Source organism: Girardinichthys multiradiatus, chromosome 13 (assembly GCF_021462225.1).
Source record: "Girardinichthys multiradiatus isolate DD_20200921_A chromosome 13, DD_fGirMul_XY1, whole genome shotgun sequence".
In the NCBI taxonomy this organism is placed as follows: domain Eukaryota; kingdom Metazoa; phylum Chordata; class Actinopteri; order Cyprinodontiformes; family Goodeidae; genus Girardinichthys; species Girardinichthys multiradiatus.
Genome location: NC_061806.1, coordinates 32,992,063 through 33,018,060, shown reverse-complemented (window position 1 = coordinate 33,018,060; position 25,998 = coordinate 32,992,063). Strand labels below are relative to the sequence as shown.

Genomic DNA, 25,998 nt, shown 5'->3' with positions numbered 1-25,998 from the left:
ACCAAATAAATGGACGAGTAAGTAGGTGAGATCAACAAATGCGCAGTTATGCAATGCTATCTGTCTACTCTCCATGAGCATAAGATTATTCAGGGCTAAATCAAAGCTATATAAAACCACCCCTTTGCACCTGTGGTTTTATGCATGACAGACAGTTTAGATGCTCAGCGTGTACTGATTTCTGTTTTCCAGCACAGCAAGGAAATGCCAGCAAGTCTATGAATGTCAGTGTCTGAAACAAAGCAAACACTTGGCCTATTTCTGCATATTTCCCAAAACCCACAGTAAACTCAGACATGCTGTTGTTATGCCTCTGCAACCCAAAACTGAAAAAAAAAAAAAAAAAAGGAAATCAATACTTTTAGAGGATGTTATTTCACTTTGTACCACAAAAATCAAAAACACATAGCATAATCACCACCTTAAAACTGAAGCTTTGTAAAACATATATCAAATAAATAAATTGTATTTACAAGGCACACGTTTTTCTAGAAAAGCAGATAAAAAAATAGAATTAACAAGAAATGCCTCCTTGCACAAGCAGACAAAACAGAATCACTCTGTAATGTACATTTCTAAGTCTGATGATGCAAATGAGTTTGCAGTTAAATAAGCATAAGCCTAATGACCTCAGTGAGCTGTTGCAGCTGGCTGATTGACAGAAAACATGGTCCCAACAACATAGAGCTGGCAGCTGGAACAGTAACAAATGATTGCAGTCCTCCTTCCAGAGGGTAAATCCAGGCAGATGCGTTTCAAATTCGAGGTCATTCAAAACAAAATGGGAAGATTGTCAAAAGGAATACAAGCAGGTGTACTCTGATTTTCGTTTTTAGAACACCCTACACTTATACATCGGCTAATGTTAGATAATGTTCTCTTAGAAACTTTAACTTAACTGTTTTTTGTGCCTACACCATGGTGCCTGTTTTTTTATATATGGGTAAAATGAAGATCTAATGTCTCCTGGGACAAATACATTTAACACCCTGATGAAAAGATCTTCTAAAAACATAAAAAAGGGTGTTTCAATTTATTTGTGTTCTTTTATTTTTTTTATAAAGCAGTCTTTATTAAAGGGTGCCTCCGTTTAGCAGTGTATTTGGTATATTGCCCTTGGAGCATTACATTCATCAAGGGGCAATTTGCTCATAAGAGATACAGCACCACATAAATGAATCTCTGAGTATTTTACAGTGTTTTAAACACTTCGATGAGATTCTACAGTGGGTTGTGGGGACTTGTGATGCAGCTTAAACTGAGGAAACAAAGGTTGTTTAACATCCCTCACAGAGAAGCGAAGATGAGACGCAACTGAGCAAAGAAACAACTGTGCTGTATTATGATGACAAGCCCCCACTGTGTGCTCTTGGCGTACAGTTCCAAACTGTGAGGCCTACAGGTCTAGTAGTCACACCCCAATCAGACAGCAGGTACTCTGCTAATCACAGCTGATGGAGAACGCCACCTGTGCCTTTACTGACTGGTGCTGAGCTAAGCTGAGTCACATCAAGTGCAGTTGGCTGTTTTCTGTCACATTTTAAACATTTTCACTTGGTCAATTTTTCTTAAACTTTACATTCACATAAACCCCAAAAAAGGGAATATTAGCATTTATCTGGTGAGTTTTCAACACAAGCCACATTAACTGAAGTACTGTTTCCTCCTTTAGAAGCTCTCAGCTTCTGTAGCACTCAGGGTTTGGGATCAGAGTTTAAGTGTCATACCTTCATATTTTCCTTGAAGAGGTTTGCTCTCCTTCCCCTTGTTCACAGCGAAGATCTTAAAGTTGTATTCTTTTGAGGGGTCAAAATCTTTGATAACCAGATTTGTTTCCTGCTTTGCTAGTTCAACCCCCTTCTGTTGTCCACCTGTTTCAGGGCGAGAAAAGCAAAACAGGAGGACAAATGTTAAATAACCAGAATCAAGGTCCCACACATCTATCATGAGGGTCCTTTACAATATTGTGCAAAATTAGTTATGCACCTTATGGTTGCAATGTAACATCGCAACACAAAACTCACTATATTTCTTTAGGATTTTATATATAAAATAGACCAAAAATTGGTAGTCCAAGGAAGGAGAAGTTTTTTAAAGTGGAAGGAAAATAATAATTATATAAACAAATAAAAATCTGAAAAGTGTGGCATGCATTTGTTTTAGCCCTTCACTCTGCCTTTAAAAGTCTGCTAATTAGTAAACAGAGTCTAGCTGTTTATAATTCAGGCTCAGAAAACATACAATTGTTCTGTGAAGGCCTTAAGTTTATTGGTCCCATGCATTGAGCTATGTGGGAGGTAAGCAAATCACTGAACACTGAACGTCACCCTGAACACACCATCCCCACAGGGAAACATGATAGTGGTGGCATCATATTGTGTTGATGATTTTCTTCAGCAATCCTCCAGTAGGTCTAGCTATATGCTTAGGGACCCTGAACAAACAGCCAAAGCTACAACAGAATAGTTCAGATTGAAGTTTAGTCGTGTGTTAAAGCAGTCACATCCAAGTTCAGATGTAAATTCAATTAAAAGTCTGTGGCAAGACTTGAGACTTTATTTTAACACACTCATTCTATTACTAAGGTAAATTCTGTAATGTGACAAAAAGTGAAAAAAAAAGTTTATTCCCCATCATCTTGGACAGTGGGGGTTTAAAAACATCCTTCTTTGCAAATCTTTCCCCAACACTATCCAAAACTTTCATTTCAAAAAGGCTGAAAACAAATCAACAATATTCATGAAGACCCTTTGACATGTTCAACTGTACAGGCTGCATTCATAATGATTTGGCCCACTCATCCAAGAACATGACAGATCCTGAATTTCAAACCTGTTTACAGCAGTCGGAAAAAAAAGGATGAAAGATATCCAAATTAATACATTTAGATGCAAATGAAGGTGGTAGCACTGGTAATTTAAATCTGTTATTGACAAGGAGAAATTTGTCAATGTTTCACATCTTTGGCAAACACAGCTTTCATTGAAACAGTTTTAGCCTGCAATTACATCATTCATTGTTCATGCTCATCATAAAAAATGACACAAGATCAAATGAACAACACGCTTCTGCTTTTACTGTCTTCAGAAACACGTTTCTGTGTATCACCACCTTGTAATATTTGAGACAAATTACTGAGATGAGACACAATTTGTCCTCTTTTTTTCTGCTTCCATTTTCCCTCTCCTTGCTATTAAAATCAGTTTCAGAATAAATTACTGTCTGATGTTGTTGTTAATGTGACCACAGCTTTACAGAGTTCACAGAACTTTAGTAATCTCCATGTAATTATATAGATTTAAAATCAGAATAGACACTGTTCTCTTTTCTAACAAAGATCTAAAGAAAGAAAGAAAAATCTTTGATAGAAAATCTTCTTATCTCTCAAACAGTAATTAAACCTGACAGCCAAATATTTACATCCTTCTAAACAGGACGTCTTCACAATGCAACCTGAATGTCTGCTTGCATTACATAGATAAAAAAAATCAGATTTTGAGACATTTGCACAGTGAAGTGTAGGTCATGCCAATAAGGAAGTCCTTTATGAACATGAGTGGATCATAACAATCTGTTTTATTGAATGAAAAAGAGTCAAGTGAAACAAGATGAATTATGAAGAAAAGCACACAAATGAAGTTAGATAAAGAAAAAATTCAAGATGTCCCTTTTACAGAATTATGGAAAAGTATTTATTTATTTTTAACAAATAAAAAACTGAAAAGTGGGGCGTGCAATATTATTCAGCCCCCTTGCGTTAATACTTTGTAGCGCCACCCTTTGCTGCAATTACAGCTGCAAGTCGCTTGGGGTTTGTCTCTATCAGTTTTGCACACCGAGAGACTGAAGTTCAGTGAGGTTGGATGGAGAGCTTTTGTGAACAGCAGTCTTCAGCTCTTTCTACAGATTCTCAATTGGATTCAGGTCTGGACTTTGACTTGGCCATTCCAACACCTGGATACGTTTATTTGTGAACCATTCCATTGTAGATTTGGCTTCATGTTTTGGATCATTGTCTTGTTGGAAGATAAATCTCCGTCCCAGTCTCAGGTCTCTTGCAGACTCCAACAGGTTTTCTTCCAGAATGGTCCTGTATTTGGCCCCATCCATCTTCCCATCAATTTTGACCATCTTCCCTGTCCCTGCTGACGAAAAGCAGGCCCAAACCATGATGCTGCCATCACCATATTTGACAGTGGGGATGGTGTGTGTTTAAACTTCTCCACAACAGTATCTCGGACTTGCCTGGTGTGTTCCTTGGTCTTCATGATGCTCTCTGCGTTTAAACAGAACCCTGAGACTATCACAGAGCAAGTGCATTTATACGGAGACTTGATTACACACAGGTGGATTCTATTTATCATCATCAGTCATTTGGGACAACATTGGATCATTCAGAGATCCTCACTGAACTTCTGCCGGATAATATTGCACGACCCACTTTTCAGTTTTTTATTTGACACATCCAATAAATTTCATTCTACTTAACAATTGTGTCCCACTTGTTGATTCTTCACAAAAAATTTGAATTTTATATCCTTATGTTTGAAGCCTGAAATGCGGCAAGAGGTTGACCAGTTCAAGGGGGCCGAGTACTTTCGCAAGGAACTGTAGGTATAAAGTATTTATGAAAGCAGAAAAATAAAATAAGAAAAGACTTACAAAATTTGAAGTGTAAGGCAGTTGGTCACTATGCACTCATATGGGGACATACTGGCCCATGAATGCAGCCTTCATTAAAGTTATAGCAAAGTATAGTAAGATAAAGTAGTTGAACAATTTTATATTCTATCAGGGTATAATTTAATATGAGCAACATTTTGAATTTGCACATTTTGTTTAGTTAAGTTTGACTAACATAAAAACACAATCTACACCAGCAGGTTTAAATGAGCATAGTATTAGTATTCTTTAGAATTTTGTGAATTTTGAGATTATTGAGGATTCTTTTAAAACATAATTTGAAGTAGGGGTATGTCAACCTGGTAATATTTGACAACGTTGTATTCAGATGCAAATGCCTACTTTGAAAATAAAGCAGAGAATATGGGTGGGGGATTTCCCCCTAATTATTACTAAAAGACAGAGTAATGGGGGGTTGAGGATTCAATACAAAAACTATGAAATTAGGTAATATTAAACTGTGATATAAGGGGTAACCAGACAGTGTTTAGGACTGATGTTTATCCCAAAGTTATTTAACGTATTAATGAAAGGCCTGCTTTTAAATATATCGGGTATATTTTATGACAACAAAACTATTAAGTAAATAAGATCACATTTATGAGGATTTGGATGAATCAGAATACATCTCATGACATAAAATCAGAAACTAATTTATGTTGGGATGAAATTGTGTTTAAAATGTTGACTGAGAAACATCTGGGTTTAATATGTGTGATTTTAACTACTTTGAATTTGTCCAAGTGAAAGGTTCACTCGGACAACATTGCAAACACCCCTCTAATCAGCTCTCTCAGTATATAGGCAAACAAAGACTGCAGACAGTGTGGCAAGATTTAAGCAGAAGAAACTGCAGTTATCCTGTTATCCTGATATTTTACTGTGAGGCAGAATTTCCTCATATCCCTAAAACTAAACTGTTATACTAATGGTTATTTAATTTTACCAAATACTTTATAAATGTATGTGGTTCAATAGATCTTTGACACAGCAGCATGTTGGCCAGTTAGGCTTGCTTCCTTCAAAGATGCTACAATGAAAGTTTTAACATAAAATTCTACTTTACGGCTGTTTCTTAAGCAACCATGAAGCACAGTTTACAAACCCACTTCATACCATTTTGCATTCCTCAAAACCTTGAAACTATCACCTAATAAGGAAAAAAAGCTCACTTTGGATGGTTTTATTTGACAGTGATGTGATCTTTGACATTTTGAAGCCCTGTGGCATCACAAATCTAAGGAGTGCAATGTTTGGTTTTATTAGTACCTGGGGGAATGACAGCTTACACTAGCAGCAAAGAGTACAACAGATGGAAATATGAACAAACAGGGAAATGTATAAACCAATACCCAATGCGCAAAGAAAGCATTAACCGCAAATAAAGATCAAATAAAAGAAATATGTATTCCACATCTAAGCTAGCAAAATTGGCTTTGCTGGTATGGAAAATGCACAAGTCAGCAGTTTGCAAACTGACTTTAGCAAACGCTTCTGCTTCCTGACTTAAAGAGATTACATCCAAAACACATTAACTGAAAAGTCCGGGAGTAACAAAGCTGTTTAGTTAAGTTTGTGATGAAAGAGAAGTCCCTATTCTTTCTTAGCTTTCTATGTGATTAAATTCAATTTGTCATTTAGTCTGCTGCTTGATTCAGTTGCCATAGAACAAAACATCCCAGGTGGGATCAATAAATCTTCTTGAACTGACAGCTACCAAAGCCAATTTCTTCAAGAATCTAATTTCCAGCTGCTGCTCCTGTAAAATGACTGACAGCAAAGACCAACTTGCTTCAGCACTTTTTTGAAAAGAAGACATATCCTTAAAATAAGATTTCTTAAAAGTGAGGCTTTAAATAAAATTATAATAATCACTTCGGCCTGAATTTCAGGAAGTAAGATTGTCCTGTTTCCTTTTTAACTATGACAACATAAAATACACAAACCTACTTCTGGTAAACAGCAACACTTTATACCCAAGTAATTAGCCTCTTTCATTGTCAGGAAAATGTTTGCCTTGTCAATTAAATATGTTTGTAAATTCACTAAAAAATCTAGAAAAGAGATTAAAAAGAGGTGTATTTGTGTTATTAGAGTTAAATTATGGAAGAACGCAAGTATGGATTTACAAACGTGTAATTCATTATTAGTTTTTAAAAAAATGAAAAATGGGACAATATTGTCTGTAGTTGTCTGTATTGTTGACAATAAATTATTTAATGATTGACTCAGTGAATAAATAAATAGATAAATAAATAAAAAAGCTAAAGCAAAGCAAAGCTAATAAAAGCATGCAGTTCAAATTTCTTGTTTTTAACTGTTTTTCTTTAAATAATGTCTGTACTAAGCAATTTTCTTTGTTAAATGAGCAGCACAGGCCTTCCTTGGTGTATTTGCAAATATTTGAGAGAGAAACCTATTAAAGTAAAGAGAAAAAAAGATAAAGAGAAAAAAAAATAAAGCTGCTCTTATACAGTAATTTCTTGTAATATAGTACTAAAAAGAAATTGGAACTGTCTCAAATCAGTATTGGCAGGTGAAAACTTTACAAAATGCAGATATTAAAAATTGGCTGCCAAATTTTAATTGGTACGTTTCTACAAACAGGCAATATTAAAAATATTACAAGAAATGATATTTCAGCTTTTACATGCAAAGTTACAGTAGTAGAGGGTTTTAAAAATGTGACAAACACTGAAGCAAGGCTTCAATTTAACAACCAGAAAAAATGCCCGGAGGCTAAACATACAAGGCAACATGGAAATAAAACATTAACGTTTTTGTTTTTAGGTCCAAAAGTTGTTCTGTTTTTTTGTTTTTTTTTTCGTTTCATTTATCTTGCCTTGATGCCTCTACAGCTCCATCCTTCTTCCTGCCCTCTAGCATCTCCATCATTTTACACTCCTATGTCACTCCTTCTATTTAACCGAGGCCTCCCTGTGGTCTCAGGGGACAACTACCTGGGCTCACTGCACCTTATCTGACATTTTCTCCATTAATGTCATCAAGCAGATAGACCAAGCAACACCAGAAGCTACAGGTTTACTCTGCTGCTGGCTGACAGTGAAACTAATAACATAGAGGATGACATACACCCTGAAAAAACAGGTGAGATTGAATTACCTCCTGTGGTGAGGTAAACAGGGAAAGTTACTGATATCCAGCAAGTCTGTAACTGCAGCTAAGGTTGCAGAAAAAAAAAACTGTTTTAAACACTGACCTGATGTATAACAGATGTAATTTATCACAGAAAACTACTTTTCTGCATTATTCATTCCAACACAGTTTAGTATATTTTAATATGGCTGTGTTTTCGATGTGATACATTTGAATTTATTGTGATTTTGTTTAATCCACAAAGGGTCAAATCATAAACATACATACACATACTAATAATATTTGGTTAAATGTTCTTTAGAACCTCAGCCACAGGGTTTGTATTGCTATGAAAACGTTTTTTGGCCCAATTGTGGCTGGATTTTTGACCAGTTTGGGACTGAGCTTTGGGAAAGCCACACCAGAACAATAAGTTTTTAGCATCTGATCCAAACTGATGGAAGGTTAGGATGCTCAGACGAAATCCAGAACCCACACCAAGTATCATTCCTGCCCTAAACCGGAAACTGCTGGAACCACAGTGATGTTGCTGACAGCAAAGCTGGTTTTCTACAGAACATGAGGGTCCTGACCAAAAACGAAATCCCCAGTACAAAACTGACAACTTCAAGCATTACTGGAATCTACAGCTAACCACAGGGACAAGCCAAATACATTACATATGGTAGAGTTTTATAGATGACAAAGCTTGAGCTAATTGGTAACAATAGCAGGAAGTTTCTTTTGGGATACTCAAAGAGAGGCTTTTAACTCTAGGAACAATGGACCAACTGTCAAACATGGTGCAGGTAGCATCATGGTGAGGGTCTGCTTTGCTTAGGTGTTCTGGGCTGTTTTCAAAAAGTTTATTTTATTGAAAATGTTGTTATTAAGGTTTACATCGCAACGGTAAAAATCAATAAGTCAACTTTTAAGACAAATAAAGACTATCTCAACTGTCTCAAGATGCTCTATCACTGTTAAATTATTCTTTTCAATAAATAAAAATTATTATATTTAAATTATTTAATGACTCTGTTGCATGGGCATTTTTTCATTTATGCCACATTATGCACACATGATGTGCTCAGTATTATTGTTCAGAACAGTCTGGAAAGTGTGTTTTCATAGAGCCACTTGAGAAGCATGAAGCAGAAGCACAGACACAACACATGATGGCAAGCTTAACTCATCCCCACACCTCGCCAAGGAATCAAGCACATGGTTTGGCATTGGCAGCGAGGAATGAAAAATAGACAACATAGAGGCATCAATCAAGGAAACATGTAGCAGAAACCAACTTCTTAGGCGGTGATACCTTTGAAACAGACCAGCGTTTTATCAAATATGCCTCCCACATGTGCTAGTAAGCCAAATGAAAATGCATAATGATTGGTTTTTGGAACACTTAGGTTTAGGCTTAGGTTGGTGAGGCAGATGCTTCTGTGACAATGCACAGCACCCTGAAAGCACCACCTCAACAGTAAAAGAAGGTAGTAGCAGTACCATGCTGTGGGGATGCTCTTCTTCTGCAGGAGCTCACAAGCTAGTGAGAAAATTTGAAAACCATGTTTCCATTTGCCCCTTTACTTCAGAGACCTGGTTACACTCATCCATAGCGGGTTCTGCGACTGAGCTAGCAGGTTACACTGCACAGTGCCTGAACAGGACACGGGACTTACAGTAAGAACAGAGGGGGGGGGGGGGGGGGTCTGTGTGGACATTAATAACAGCTGGTGTACTAGCAATGACTGTAGACGGTCACTGCTCTTCAGACCTGAAGTATATGACTGTTGAATGCAGTCCAGGCAAATGGCTGTCCCGGGCCTGCCAGTCTTATTGACTTGCGGCCAGTGGCACTGACTCAAACAGTGGTCATTAAATGCTTTGAACATCTGGTCAGGGCCCACATCACATGACTTGTCCTCAAAAGCTTTGGCCGCCACCACTCTGCCCACAGGGCTCATACATCCACTGAGGATGCAGTAGCCACAGCCCTCCATGCTGCACAGTCCCATCTAGAGCAGCAGCTGAGTTATGTGCAGCTGCAGCTTTTGTGGACTATAGCTCAGCATTCAATACCATCATCCCCACACACTGGTGTGGAGAGGGTGGCTGACTTCCGCTTTCTGGAAGTGCACATCGAGGAGAACATGACCTGATGTGTGGACACCTCTGAGCTGCTGAAAAAGGTCCAGCTGAGACTGTACTTCTTGCGGCTGCTTAGAAAAAATAACATCACAGAGACCGCTGGTGTCCTATTATCTGTGCTCTGTTGAGAACATAATGACCTACTGCATCTGTGTGTGGTACACTAGCTGTACAAAGGCACAGAGGTAAGGGTCATTAACGCAACTCAAAAAGATTGTCGACTGCCTTCACCCCACAGGAGATTCAAAAACAGTTTCTTTCCAACAGCAATAGCTAAATCTGTACAGCCAGAATCTGAAGGGAAATGCAATAATAGTAGTAGTACAATCAGTATAAATATGTGTATTTGTGTTTTTATTTTATGTTTTAAACCAATTACTTCTATTTTTTTATTTACAAAAATTATAAATTTTGTATGCACTGACCAGATAGAATTTTTTCAATTTTATTGTATTTCTGAAGATGACAATAAAGAATATTCTATTCTATTCAAATGCCAAGATCTTAATAAATATCCCAACAAAATGAGCCAAATTAGTCTGTAGCTTAATGCATAATATGGCAGTGAGGATAAGAACAAGAGAATGAGTCATTATTAGATGGCTGCAGAGCTTGACAAGCAGACAAGCCAAGTCTTATGTTGAATGTTAGAGCAGGAAACCATCTAAAACATACAGACCCATAGAACATTTGTATATTTTTTTGTCTGGCACAGTCAATTTAGAAAATTACTCTTAACAAGTGGGAAAGAAGCCTTTGTTTGATGATCTAATCAATCTTTCAAAAGATTACAAAGGGCAATAAGAACAAAAAATACTGTTTTTGTTTTATTGCTCAGCACTTATTAATATGAATCAAAAATTAATTATTCTAATTGTTGGTTTTAAAACAGAAAACCCATCACTGATTTCAGGCTTTAATCCATTTGATTGTATTAGATTTAACTGTAATTCAACTTCTTCTTGTGAGGAAAAGCCTGTATTGACTGTAGCCTCTCAAGACTAAAAAAAAGTATTCAGACAAATCTTCAATGGATGATTAACTGTTGAGTGTTTGAAAACAAACCGCTTGAAGGGTACATTAATACATTTTCACTGTCGTTCACTCAGGTTGGTCACAGGTTTGTACCATGGCAGCCAATGTAACTGGAGTATCAAATATATTCCACCCTGTCTGCTGTAAGGTGTCACTTTTTCTGCAAAATGACTTATGAACTCACACACAGATAAAATGCTGATTAATTCTCCCTGAGGGAATGGCGCTTTGCTTTTGCATTTTACTGTTGCATAACAACATTTATAAGAACCTGGAAAAGACAAACATTTAATTAATCTATTACTAAAATGTATTAATATTTTAATTTTCACTAAACAAAATATCCCTTTATGCAACAATTACAATGGAGGGGCCCTTAAATATAGCATTAGCCAATCCAGCTGTCTGAGAAATTATTGCCAGGTTACTGGGTATGAAGAGGGGTTAACAGTGTGAACAGGACCGGACAGGAGAAGAATATTATTTAACAATTCTTTGTAATATTTCTTTGAACTGATCAAGTTGAAACAGGAAGGCTTTAAATGGAGAAAAAAAATGTGGCTGGGTTTGCTGAGGTTTTCTTTCAGCATTTCTGTTGTTTGTCTTGTTTTAATTTTATGTTATAAACACATGCTTGTGCAAATACTTGGCTCAAACACCAAGAAAAGGATCATGGGAAACATACACATCTTTCAAGATGAAAACAAGATTGGATCTCTATGCCTAATCTTACCTGGACGTGTGGTGTAAATGACCTTGTAGCCTTCGAAATCTCCTTTTGGTTCTTTCCACGATACCTCAAGCTTGTCCTGTCCCAGGACTTTTACACGAAATCTCCGAGGTGATGAGACTGGTCACAGAAAAAACGAAATAAGCTGTATTAAATGACTGCACGATCAGAAATATTATGTAAGAATCTGTATCCAATGCAAATTTCAATAAAACAGTCTCATGCATCAGATAATTTCCATATTTTTGGTTAATACTGGAAAACTTCAGTTGTCATCAATGTCTGTACCATAACATTGAGGGGAGTTCAACGTTATGCTCACAAGTTATTAAAAAACCCTGATGATCCTTACTAGTTTTCAACCAGTGCCTTACAAATTTTTTCTAACAATTTGAAATATATATATATATATATATATATATATATATATATATTGTGATAGACCAACACCAAGTATTACATAATTGTAAACTGGAAAATGATACATGGTTTAGAATTTGGAGTTTTTCTTTACCAGCTTTAGTGTAGAGATAAGATGTAGAATTGTAGAGATCTTTCCTTTTTTCTTTGCAGAATAGCTCTAACATTGATATGCTTTGATATGTATTGTTGTCCTACTAGAAGGTAAACCTTTACTCTAGGCTTAGGTTTTCTTCCACTACTGCCCTCTATATGAAAAACAACAAGGGTGTGCATACTTTTGAACAACACTGTTAATCATTACGCTGCATGAGTTGCAGAATGTGCCCTCCATCAATTTTCACTCAAGCACAGTCAAACCGAGCACAAAACTGTAAAAGATTTACAGTACATGTGATTGAACTCCCTCCAGAGTTATGGTGCCATTGAGACAATCACTCTGTTTTTGTCAGGAAATGGAAAAAACAGGATATACTGTATCTCATCCATGTGGAGGATACACATCAGAGATTAGATAGAACAGATGTCACATTAAAAGGCCCCAAAGTCCCATTCTCGTCCTCTTTCTTGTCTTCCTTAATTGTGCTTGTCTCTGTGGGGTATGACAGGTCTTGGTTGTGCTCTTCTTACTATCGATATCAAAGTGACGTTCCTGCCTGTCATTCTGATTAGTTGTTGGCCCTTTTAGATGTCTAGAGGCCTATACCCCCACTTTTCACCCAACTATTTTCATATTCATTTATTTTCACCAGCGGGCACTCTCTTAGCATTTCCTCATCTGTCCCCCTGCCATTTTTCATATGACTGATCCATAGCTTTACTGATCTCAGGACGTCTGTTCGCTTTGAAATCCATGAGAGAGGAGAGAAGGACAATGAAAAGGAGAGAATGTGACTTTAATTCAAAAAAATACTTTATTAACCCAAAGGGAAATTAAAAGAAACTTAAAGAACAAAAGGTACCAAAGGGAAATGCACTGGAATAGCAATGCCAGTGCTATTCCTCTCCTGTCCAAGCCAGGATAATTCAGATGTAAATCACAGAATAACGTGATCAAATAAACTCCACAAAACCCGAAACTTTTTACAATTGCCTTCACCTGTGTAGAGACTTACAGAAAAGTCAACAACACTGTAGGTTGAGTTTTTATACAAACATTTGAGGGTATAACCACTTTTGACTGGTTTTCTGCAGTGTTGTTAAGTTTTCATAAAAGACACAGGTTAAAACTCTGGAATATGGTTATTGTAAAGAAAAACAATGAAAGGAACCACAAAACCAGATCAACAACCACCCTATCATTTCCACACCACAGGAGCCAAATCCCGCACAACAAAAATGCATCTAGACGGAGCACATTCCCTTGTTAAATTTAATTGACTACAAAGAAAAAAAAAAAACCCAGGGGTTGTAAAATAAGATATAAAGCCCACAAACTAGTTTCTGTGTTTGTGCCTTCATTATGAGGTGAACAGTCTGCTGCTGCCAACTTCTTTAAATACCTACACAATGACTGACGCCTCCTGAAGCTTTGATGCTCTGAAGCAAAATACACAAGAGGCTTTTAAGAAGGGTTCACTCAAAACAACCAAATGGGAATTAAAAAATGCTCCATTTAAAATATTTTTTTGATGTTGCATATCTGTTTGGAACAATATGCACATTTGCTGCCTTTAAACATAACATGAAAATAAACACTGGCCAGTTTTCGGTTATGAGGTATATCATAAATAGTAAAAAAGAAAAAATCTAACTTTCTACAAGCTACCTAAAGAGCAGAAAATATGGCTAACTGATACATAATCAGAAGCTAATCAGGCTCCCAATTTTACATTACAAAAGTGAAAAGGAAAAATGTACATAATTTTAACTTTTATTTATTTATTATTCTTTTTCACGTGTCCTGTCTTGGCATTTCAGGCATACCATATAGAGAAGCCAAGGCAGATTTGCTCTGCAAAGAGGATATCTCAAGGTGGTCTCCTATTTGCGTCATGGACTTTATTAAATCAAACATGCATTCGACTTTGGACAGGCGGCATTGCTGTAATAGTAACCTATGTTTGTATGACCTTCAACCACTTGGATTATTTGGGTGCTAAAAAGTTTTAATTTTAAATTACTTACATTAATGATAAGTGAAAAGGAATGAGTAGCAACAGTGCTTACATTTTTTTTTTCAAATAAAACAATTACTTCATGGAATACAGTCTGAAATGTTTGGTTTAAATTCTTGTTTTAGAAATGCAGTACTGTGAAGCTGTGTTACTTTTGTTCAGGGTTATCTGTCAGAATCTCATACCAACCCATGAATGTACAATTTTGTTGAAAGCTGTGATGACAATATCCATAAGCCCACATTTTTCTGACACTTTAGTTCTTTATGATTACACGATGTCTCCACCACTCCCTATGATCTACTTTGTTATTTAAACAGATAGATACATTTTATAAAAGTCCTGAAACGCAAACTGTTGCACCTTGTCAAAGATTTTGTGCGATAAACAAAATGTAGTGCCCAAATGTGAAATGGAAATAAAATAATACATGGTGTTAAATTACGTTTTAACAAAACAATGTGAAAACCTCAGAATGCACTTTTGTATTCACCCCCCTCACACATTCATTAACTTAGTTTTGAAAAACAAATCATCAAAAAAAGCAGTTCTAACTTTTTGTTCCCTGTCCTTTTGCATCAATTTGAAGAGACTTTAGTGGTCTATTTTAGATTTTTTTCTGCATTTCCCTACATCTTTCTATGCAACCCTGGGTTGAGTAACACTGATAATACCCACAAAGCCCTGAAGGGTTTTGAGTGAACCACCTCTTTTATGCTATAGATCAGTGACATATAACCACTTATGTAGGTATGCAAAGAAACGTCAGCACAGTTCGGCACAGGAAGGATAATTCTGACTCCAGTGAAGAAAATGAAAAGCCCGTGCATTCAGGCAAATATATGTTAATATGCAAACACAGGGAAAAAATAAAATACAGTACCAATTATCTCACCAACCTGGGGATGAGAATGAGGGCTGCATGAGATTTCAGCTCAGGGCTTAGCTTTCTTGTCTGAAGAGAGCTGCACAAATCCCAAATGATTCAAGATGCAGAATTCGCACCTCGCTCTTTGCAGTGTCGCTCAACTGTGTACTGTGCCTTCGTATCTGCATGTATGTTCATAAATTATGCATGTTTGTCCACAGCTGGAAGCACGTGTTTTCTGATGTTCACACACACACACACACACACACACACACACGCACACACTCACACACACACACACACACACACACACACACAATGCAACCATTGGTGGCTGTTTATTTTAATTCTGCTGCCTCTTAAAAATCCTGCCGGTTCCTTTGCAGCATTTCACACACACATAACAATGTAAATAAATAAATATATATATATATATATATATATATATATATATATACAGGGGTTGGACAATGAAGCTGAAACACCTGGTTTTAGACCACAATAATTTATTAGGATGGTGTAGGTCCTGCTTTTGCGGCCAATACAGCGTCAATTCATCTTGGGAATGACATATTCAAGTCCTGCACAGTGGTCAGAGGGATTTTAAGCCATTCTTCTTGCAGGATAGTGGCCAGGTCACTACGTGATACTGGTGGAGGAAAATGTTTCCTGACTCGCTCCTCCAAAACACCCCAAAGTGGCTCAATAATATTTAGATCTGGTGACTGTGCAGGCCATGGGAGATGTTCAACTTCACTTTCATGTTCATCAAACCAATCTTTCACCAGTCTTGCTGTGTGTATTGGTGCATTGTCATCCTGATACACGGCACCGCCTTCAGGATACAATGTTTGAACCATTGGATGCACATGGTCCTCAAGAATGGTTCGGTAGCATCTAATGGTTCAAACATTGTATCCTTAAGGCAGTGCACCAATACGCACAGCAAGACTGGTGAAAGATTGGTTTGATGAGCATGAAAGTGAAGTTGAACATCTCCCATGGCCTGCACAGTCAACAGATCTAAATATTATTGAGCTACTTTGGGGTGTTTTGGAGGAGCGAGTCAGGAAACGTTTTCCTCCACCAGTATCACGTAGTGACCTGGCCACTATCCTGCAAGAAGAATGGCTTAAAATCCCTCTGACCACTGTGCAGGACTTGAATATGTCATTCCCAAGATGAATTGACGCTGTATTGGCCGCAAAAGGAGGCCCTACACCATACTAATAAATTATTGTGGTCTAAAACCAGGTGTTTCAGTTTCATTGTCCAACCCCTGTATATATATATATATATATATAGTTACACACACTCACAAAGCTTTGAATCTTCTCTGTGAGATTGGATTCTCACACAGAGAAAAATATTGAATGTTGTGCAAATAGCCCAGTGAAGACAGACAAAAGGCCTTACGAGCAGAGATAGGAACTTAATTCTCATCTATTTTTCATCGAGGATCTCGTGCAAACAGCAGGGGCCAAGTGTCCGTCACACCCAACGTGAGTTGTGCAGCAAGTCGAAAATGCTGATTTGACTGCATTTTAAATGAAGTGTTAGTGTTCTGAGGTGGGCTGTGGTATCAGGGGAGAGAACAGCAGTGAGCTGAGTACAGAAAACAAGAAAACTCATATGTAAGCGAGGGAACCTTGACGTGAGTGTGTTTTAGAAAATAATCCGTGATCTATATTGCCATTGCAAAAACTGACCTATGCTGCTACCATGTGGATTTTAATCATCAATAAATCAAGAGAGAAGATAAATTTAAAATGTGCAATCTGTATTTTTAATCCACACCTGACAACATGGAATCAGAAGAAATAACTGCTTTAAAGCCTTTAAATGTGTAAATATTTCCAGAGACTTGGATTACTTTTAACTTAAGTGTGTAAAAGGTTCTGATTTTGGACTATAATTCAGATCAAATTAATATGTTAACAATTTATATGTGACCAAAAAAGTAACAGTGCAGCGCTGACATTTGATCACATCCCTCCTTCCAGACAGTTATACCCGAGGATACTTCTTCTAGTCTTTCTATAGAGGGGATGGGAAACATGAGAAGTCTCTGTAAATCCTTCACTGAGCCACTGAAATTTCACCTTTAACCTCTGAAATTGGGATTTTCTGTCAGATGTTAGAAAGTGATTTAAGGCAGACTAAGTAATTACTTAATCACAGCCCTTACTGAGACATAAGGAAACTGGGTAGACAGGATGAGCCTAACAAAGACATCTGGCAATATTTTCATGCAATAATTTAAGTCAAATGTTTTAACAATCCGTAACCTTTTTATAATACATGTCAATTCAGCCGAAAAGGCCTCTCACCTTGTCTGACCCATATGAAAACAAAGGTTCCACAGGAAAGGAGGGGTTTCTCAGCAACTCATAAGTCTTGGCTCCTCCCGGGTCGCCGCTGTAGCCCAGGCTAGCACACCATGCCTTTAGTTGAGGAATGCTGTGGTTGTTTTCAGTTTTCTCATATTCAGCCCAAAACCTAGCAACTGTCCATGCTGTGCAAGACTTTCTCTGTTGCAAAGATTCACTGAGCCAATTGTCTGTCCAGACTGACCGGTGCACAAATTATCCAGAGGTAAGCATACCAACATTCAAAGCTGGAACAATTAGCTCCTGTTTATTTTGCAGACTCAATGAATAGATGTAAATTCTCCTAAATGGTAATACGTTTATTACTTTTATTTTATCTGATACAAATATAAAGTAAACATAATGTTTTATTAGCATCCACGCTTAAAAGAAGATGTGTACAAAGTCTTGAAATAAATTCATATTTCTTGGCTAAAGCATGATTAAAAACTCAAACTGAAAATTTTAGAAAGTTACAACCTGTATTGGGAAATCACTTTTTCAGTGTGGAGAAAAAAAACACATTAAGAAAGAACTGTTTTAAACAACAATCAAAAATCACAGATGGCACCATTATTGACCCCCTAAATCATTGTTTTTAAAGTAAACGTGACTGCAGCATTTTGTTATTTTTACTTCAGTTGTGTCTATGATTTATTTAATTAGTAATTGGTGACTTCTTCCTTCCCTGGTATATAAACATGACGTTGCACGGAAGCCTGTTTCCCTTAGCCGATCCTCAAAACTGTAAAGATGAGACGATTTCTGACAATGCTGAGTCATTTTGTTAAATACTATGAAATAAAAATAAACTAACTTGAATTTTAGATGGCAAAAAAAGTCACTACCCACCCAATCTTCCTCACATCTGCAGTTAGAGGAATGTTTAAAAAGTTTAAAACTGTATCTAGATGAAGACCCAAGTTTGTCTTGCCTCAATGCACAGTGAGGAGGATGGCAAGGGAGGTGAAAAGTAAAGAAAAAAATCACTCTTACAGAACTGAAGTGAAGTTAGACATTTTGGAATCACAAAGCCTTGCACAAGAACACATTTTAAGGCTTTTGTACATGTCTTTCACAAGGCTAGCAATATTTGTGGAGGCTGCTATAAATATGTGCAAAAATAAGCAAAAGTAGCTTGGCAAAGATACAACACATTCAATAAGGCAGTAGAAATATGGCTTAATTACAACCAATCAACACACAGCACACAGACACTGCAGCTGCCTATAGTCTTAAATAAGCTGTGGCAACGAGGTTGGCCAGGTTCCCTTTCTTTTTGTATGGAATACCAAAAGAAATTACTATAACATAAATCTCTTTAAACGAATTATATCTCACAATGACCTTTTTCCCTCTGTAAAGGGTTTATGACGTGGCAAACCATCAGCATATGTATTCTGAGTGTGGTTAAGAAGCAAGCATCAATTTAAAATCGGTTTCAGTTCAGTCCTGTTTTAGGTTCACCAATTCCAAAAACCTTTGGGAGAGCTCCAACTCGGGAGGTGTCAGAGTGCAATAAAACTCCTGCATAGCCTCAAGGCAAAAAGTTTGTTTTTTTTGTGCCTCACATAACACTTGACATCCAACATGTTAAAACTGAAAACTTTATCCGAGCTCCAAAGTTCAGTTATCTTTAAAATGATGGAAAACAAGCATAGCTCATTAAACTGGAACACCAATCCATTGCTTTCTTTCCAGGAACAAAAGCTTTTAAAAAGTTAATGTTTATAATAGGTCATTATTATAATGATGATGAGGAAACTCATTTGGTCCTAATCAGGTAATAAGTGAGGTTATTTAATTGCTTTAATGTTAAATGAGCTGAAGACAATAGACTTAAAATAAAAGACATTTAAACACAAAGTTAAGTGTACAAAACCCACTAAAACAGCAAAGCTGCTTCAGATTAGGCTTTTAAATAACAGATTCCGCATTTGCAACCTGAATTCAAGATTTGTAACCAGAATTGACCTTACACACTTCCTTTACATAAATCAGCACGTTCAAATGGTGGAGTTAAAGAGTTGAGGAGGTGAAAGAAAGCACCAATAACATCTTTAACGGCTGGAGCAACCTGTTTTTAATGACTATAGTATCAAGGCTTTTCCCTTTAATAGAAACAGAGAGATGAGAGCACATTGGCAGGAAATACATTAAAAAGAAATAAAACTTTAAAGTCTGGACCCCCCCACCCCCCAAAGAGTTTCCATATTTATCCCATTTAACCTTGCTTTGTATCATAGTTTTCTCTTTTAAATAGTTGTCATAACTAGGGTGTGTGGTGATTATTTAGTGCAGATCTTGCAGGATCTTCCTGCTTGCCATTTTTACCTGTAGCCCTGGGAAGCAGGAGCTTCAGACAGTTTTAGCCTTTACTTCCAGTTAAAATGTTGGAGGACCACTTGATCTTAAATGAACACAGAAAGCCCTGTGACTCTTCATAGAAAAAAAAACACATAACCTTGCCTAATGTTGGTCCAGTTTCTGCAATGGAAACAATTCTTTCAAAGCCCTAAATGTTTTCACTGTCTTGGAAAGTTCATACTGTCTATTTATCCAGCGTATCATTTTTATTAAAAGCCCACCTCAGTCATGTTTGGTCCTATTCTGTAAAGACATTTTCACCTTGCTGACACTGATGAGTAGTAAGGCAGAGGTACTTACCTTGGCCTTTTGCTGTGTGAGGTAACACTGCGATGAGAACAAAGCCCAGCAGGAAGAAACTCAGTCTGACTGAAAACTGCATCCTGATTCCAGCTGAACAGAGGACACAAAACACCTGAGTTTAAGCGGGGTGTAGGAGGAAGAAGGGGAGTAACAAAAGAAGACAGGAAGGAAGGATAGAAAATATAAAATGATTAGAAACAGGAGAGAGGGGGGACTTCAGTTTTTCACTTAGCATCCATTGAGTATCTCATCATAGATTATGGCAGCTGTTCATGTTCTTTAATCTATTTAGTGGTGAACCAAGTCACAATTCTTTTAAATGCACTGCAACTTAGTACATCTATCTCTTAATAACAACTAAATATTACTAGAATCTTTTTGACAAAGTCTTAATCAGAGAAGGAAGAAGCTTAAGTTTTACCTACTCGTGCATTTAAGCACTGAATTTCCAGTTAGCAGTGAAACATATACGTCATTTTAAAGTATACAGCCTCTTGTAAAAGTAATTATAACCCGTGAACATTTTCAGATTTTCTTATGTTACAATGAGAAACTTTTGTTAAAATTTAAAACTTGCTTTTATTGAAATTCAAATGTGATAGACCAACACATATTAAATGTGAATTAGGGGTAGAATAGCATTTTTAAGGTTGGTTTTAAAAATAAAATCTTTAAAATAAAGAAATCCAGTGCAATAATTCCCTTCAGAAATCACCTTAACTTGGTGAATATACAGCCGTTTTGTGAAGGCCTTAGAAATTTGCAAGAAAACATTTGTAAATAAACAGCATCAGGAAGACCAAGGAACACACCAAACAGGTCTAGGATAAATGTATGGTTAGGTTTCAAGCAGGATTATAGTTCACTGTTCAGTCCATCTAAAAATTCAAAAAGTAAGGCACAACAGCAAATCTACCCAGACATGACTGACAGAACCTCATAAAGTACTGGATAATTGTAAAGTGGAAAAAAGTAGACATGTTTTCATTTTTAGAACAATTAAATATTTGAGGAGTGTGGCAAACTTGCTTTTGTAGAGTTACATTTTGTAACAGTTACATCCTCAAGTCTCCTACAATGAATCTCTACTAAGTTTGACACCTAACTACTAAAGCTTTTATCCATTCTTCTCTGCATCAGATTGACTCGAGAGAATCTTGGTGCCTTTATACAACATATGAATATGTTTTGATCTAAACCATTCCAGTGGACCTCTGCTTGTATGCTTAGGATGTGATGGAAGGTGAAACTCTGCACCAGTGCCAAGTTTTTTGCAACCACTAATGGGTTTTCTTCTAGGATTGCCCTGCAGCTCCATCCATTTTTCCACCAAAGGGTCCTCACAGCATGATGCCACCACCGACATATCTTTTGTGGAAATTGTGTTTTTAGGGGGAGGACCAGTGTTAGATTTCTGTCACTCATTAGCATTTTAATTACATTTAAAAGTTTAATTTATATCTTTGTTCCTGCAACTTTTCCATTAAGACCAAATTTGTGGAGGTCACAACTAATAATCGCACCATCAGCCCATTCTGCCACCTGAAATGGGAATTTCTACAGTTCTACATTTCCTTTGGTTGCTTCTTAGTGTAATCCTCTTCTTGTACGGTTTGTCTCACAGGAACCCCATAAATACATAGAGGTTGTGGTTGTATCATGACAAAATGTGAAAAAGATCCGGGGGTGTAAATACTTTTGCAATGCATTGTGTGTATATATATATATATATATATATATATATATATATATATATATATAACACATGATAACACATGTGGCACTTACAAACAACTTCCTTATATGACAAAACTAAACTGATTCAAGATATATTCAAGATTTGGTTACTCAAAATAATTCAAATTAAAGGTAAAACGCATGTTCACTTTGGCAGAAAAATATTATTAAAATCTAAAGCATTTATAAACTTTTCTTTATTATCAAATGCTTATTTGTGCTAAGCACACATTTTAATAAAATCCAGAAAAAAGTTAGCAACCAGTTTGAATTTGAAACATGATGAAATTTAACTGCAAGAACCACAGAGAAGTATGCAAGCTTTAGGATTTTACAAGGTCCTGTGATCTTAATAGCGGTTTTCCTCCAATCAGTATTACTTTTTAGTCAAGAAAATTCTTGACATGAACTGAGGAGGGTTAGGTGATCTGGCATGGAATGAGCTTCATGCGAGTCTTTCAAGCTGCATCAAGCATGAAACATGTTACTCCAGGGGGATAGAGGCGCAGCAGCAGACACAGCTGTCACCTGTAAGAGCTGCCTTTTCACTTTGATTAATACCACTAACAATGCACAGGGGAAACAAGTATTCTCCAGAAGTAAAACGTCAGTGCACCTACATGATTCAGAATACTCCGTATTTTTCTGCGTCAACATTACCACAAGCTACTGGTGGCAATAAACGCAGAATTACGATTTAAAATATCTTTACCACTGAGAGCACCTTAATTAGAAAGAGAAAGGAACAAAAAAAAAAAACTTTCCAATGAATCCCTCATGGCATACACGTTTACATTCTTAGCTTACAGTTTTAATTTGCGTTTTGGCATCATTAAGGATATATTTTACCGAGTTCATTGTATCTAAAAGATCAATCAGTAGTTATTTCGCAATGAAAACAAGTAGAGCATCTGGAAGAACTGTAATAAGACATCTGCTCTCCGACTCTGTGTTTTGTTTCAGATGGATAAAAGCAACGGAAGTTGTCCTTAATTGATCTGAGCGAAGGTGAGATCTCGTCTCGCCATCAGCAGCGCAACTAAGCAGCGCTTTGAGGTGGAATAAAAAGGTTCCCAGGTTGCGTTCTGAGAGCTGATTTTGTAGGTATGTGCAGCGTGAATGGAGATCAGTTTTACCTCCTCAGATCATATGCTTCCAGGTTCTGCCTCTTCCCTCCGGACAGCTCAGTGACAGGCTCGTTGGTCTCACACCGACTCCCAGATTCAGTCCGTTCAACAACTCTCAGCTGCCGACCTGGAGTCAAGTCAGAATGAATAACAAACAGAACTTCCGGTTGAAATTTTCAAAATAAACCTCGCAGTTACCAAGGGTACCAAATCCAGGATTTACTATCTAAAGGCCTATACTGGACTCATTTCTTGGCGTTTCAAGTCCTGGGCAAGCCCCTCCTTCTGCTGCCCCTAATCCTACTCCAGAGCTAAGAGCTAAAAATCATATTAATCTGTTTGATGTTGGGTGCTTTTAAAGTTGCAGCTTAAAGTGACATGTGTCTCCACAAATATTGTCGGATTTATAGAATGAAGAGCAAAAACAACAAAAGATTCAGCGTAAAGAAAATGAGAACAGATGAGTATATATACTGAAGGACAGGTGGAAAATGGCATTGAATGCAGATGTGCGTAATCAGGGTAAAATGTAGAACAGCTGAGGCAGAGTGAAAGCAGGCAGCTGAAGGAAGGAGACTAATTAATCTGAAAGGACCTGAACAGAGAAACAAAGAAACCCAGGGAAAGATCTAAAAGAGATCTAACAGAGCATAATTTAAAATACATACAACACAAGAATAAACTAGGAAGCTAAACACAGATGAATAAACTAATATGAAGACCCCACTATAATGAACGCAGAAAAATTAACATGGCAACAAGGAAATCATATAAATACACACAAAGGAAAATCAAAACCCAAACATTTCTAGACCGTTATTATTATTATTATTTTTATAAACAAAAATGTATTGTTATTATTTATTTATTATTGTTGTTGTTCTTTTTTCATATGGTGGCTTCAACTTCCTAAAGGGAAGCGTTTTTGTGATATGGTGCTTGACCAGTTAACTCCATTCTGTATTTACAAAAGATACTTGGAAAAATAAATCACACCATGTGTGAAATAAACTCATTTGAATTCAGTTTACATACAGAACAAATGTCCTTCCAGTCAGTCAGTCAGTCAGTCAGTCATTTTCTACCACTTCTTCCATAGTGGGTTGCGTGGAAGCTGGTGGCTATCTCCAGCAATCTATGGGCAAGAGGCGGGGTACACCCTGGACAGGTTGCCAGTCCATCACAGGGTAACACAGACAAACAAAGGACAAACACTTATGCACACACCTAAGGGCAATGTAGAGAGACCAATCAACCTAACAGTCATGTTTTTGGACTGTGGGAGGAAACCGGAGTACCCGGAGAGAACTCAGTCATGGACCTTCTTGCTGCAAGGCAACAGTGCTACCAACTACGCTACCGTGCAGCTCCTCATTCCTATTATAAAAATATGTATTATATTTGTCATTGCAATTGTACTTTCCAATGACATTTGTCTTCTGTATTTAACCCATCCTATAGGGAGCATTTTGGGATTAAGGGTCTTGCTCAGGAAACTGCCAAAGTGCCAGACTGTAGGAATCAAACCGGGCACCTGTAGATTTCTCAGAAGGCAACTGAGCTGCCCTAACCACTAGATTACCACTCTCACTCTCAAGTTACATTACAAGAAAAACAGGCCTGATTCATTTCCAATTATACAGAAAGACATAAAAAAATTAAAGATTTTTTTTTTTCTTTTTTTAAATAAACTCCTATTAATACCACCCAGTCATATAAACAGATTAGAACAAATGAAACAAAGTCTTTCATACAAGACAGTTTAACTGAGATTGCCCACTGGTAAAAATTTGTCCAAGGAAGCCAAGCCAGTTTAATCGAGTGATTGACTTTACAGTAATCCCTTTATGAGAGCAAGAACGTAGCATGAGTGGAAAGGAACAACTCTTTTAACAGAAGGATAACTCCAGCAGAACCAGGCTCAGTTTGAGTAGCCATCTACTGCAAAGAATGACTAAGTCAGTACATCTATAGGATGAAAAACAAAGATTGCATAAACAGTTGATTCAAGAAGTGGGTTCTTCAATTTATCTGTCCATGAAAGAAACAATGTCAAACACATAAGTATTGGAATCGTTGTATCCCAAACTAAAGATAAGAATGTACAAGATTGCACTGAAAAAGAAATAGAATCTTCTGTTGCTGAATTTCTATGCAGATATTCAAAATAACTGCTATCCTTTTTGTGATGTTAGCTCAGATTGTTCCACTGTTAAGAGCCATCAATAATGAACATTGTTTAGTACTTTTACTTTGAAATAGACCAAACTGATTCACTTAACGAGTGTTCAATGTAAGCTTTATAGCAACGTCCCTATATTGTTTTTTGTTTTTGTTTTGAGAAAAATAAACACATTCACACTTTTAAGATGTCACTTTCTACTTGTCCCTGCGAATGCATCCAGGGCTGTTAGATTGCCCCACAAGCATAACTTAATTTTCCAAGGAGGATCTTTCCGCAATTTATTTGCCAAGCTTTTCTTTTAATTTGAAGGGTAGATTTGAAGATTTCCCTCTTCTGACTATGTTTTTTCTCGGTCACCTTATCTTGAGTCTCCACTCAGTTGAGACTTGCAACATGCTGATGGGTGTTTCCCGCTTCATTTACAATTCACCCCTCCAGCTACTCATTCTTTTTCCTCTGTTTAATGCAAGGCGCGGCTGCAGAAAAATGTGTTTGAGTGGCAGGCGGGTTGAGCGGCTGCAGGTATATAATGTGTATTTCTCTGACCCCTGGCCGTGCATGCTGTAAGACTCTTCAGGGGCGCCAGTTAATACGCCTCTCTCTCCTAGTTCTGGGCAGGTGCTTGTTGTAAATCATACTTCTTTCATAGTATAGAGAGACGATGACAATTAATTGTTTTTAGATTTGCCTCAAGCCTTTGAGAAATATAGAAACGGTCAAGGTAGAAAGAATTGTAGTTAATAAATCAAAATGAGAGGTTTAACTTTATGAGCTGTTTCCCATATTACAATAAATCAACTCAGAATCAAA

General features: G+C 37.0%; 1 protein-coding gene across 6 annotated transcripts in view; it reads right to left on the bottom strand.

Moving 5' to 3' along the window:
- Positions 1 to 23,134, bottom strand: part of LOC124879176 (collagen alpha-1(XIV) chain-like) — a 262,372-nt gene extending 239,238 nt beyond the window's left edge. For 3 of the 6 annotated variants that reach the window (XM_047383584.1, XM_047383586.1, XM_047383587.1), the window contains exons 1-4: positions 23,013 to 23,134; positions 20,137 to 20,229; positions 11,699 to 11,815; positions 1,728 to 1,871 (exon numbers count right to left, since the gene is read on the bottom strand). In XM_047383584.1, the coding sequence (XP_047239540.1) occupies positions 1,728 to 1,871; positions 11,699 to 11,815; positions 20,137 to 20,218 (343 nt within the window). In that variant the 5' untranslated portion in view covers positions 20,219 to 20,229; positions 23,013 to 23,134. Of the gene's footprint in view, positions 1 to 1,727; positions 1,872 to 11,698; positions 11,816 to 20,136; positions 20,252 to 23,012 lie in introns of all 6 variants that reach the window. The other 3 variants (XM_047383585.1, XM_047383590.1, XM_047383588.1) reach the window with 3 other exon arrangements.
- Between the last annotated feature and the right edge of the window lie 2,864 nt (positions 23,135 to 25,998).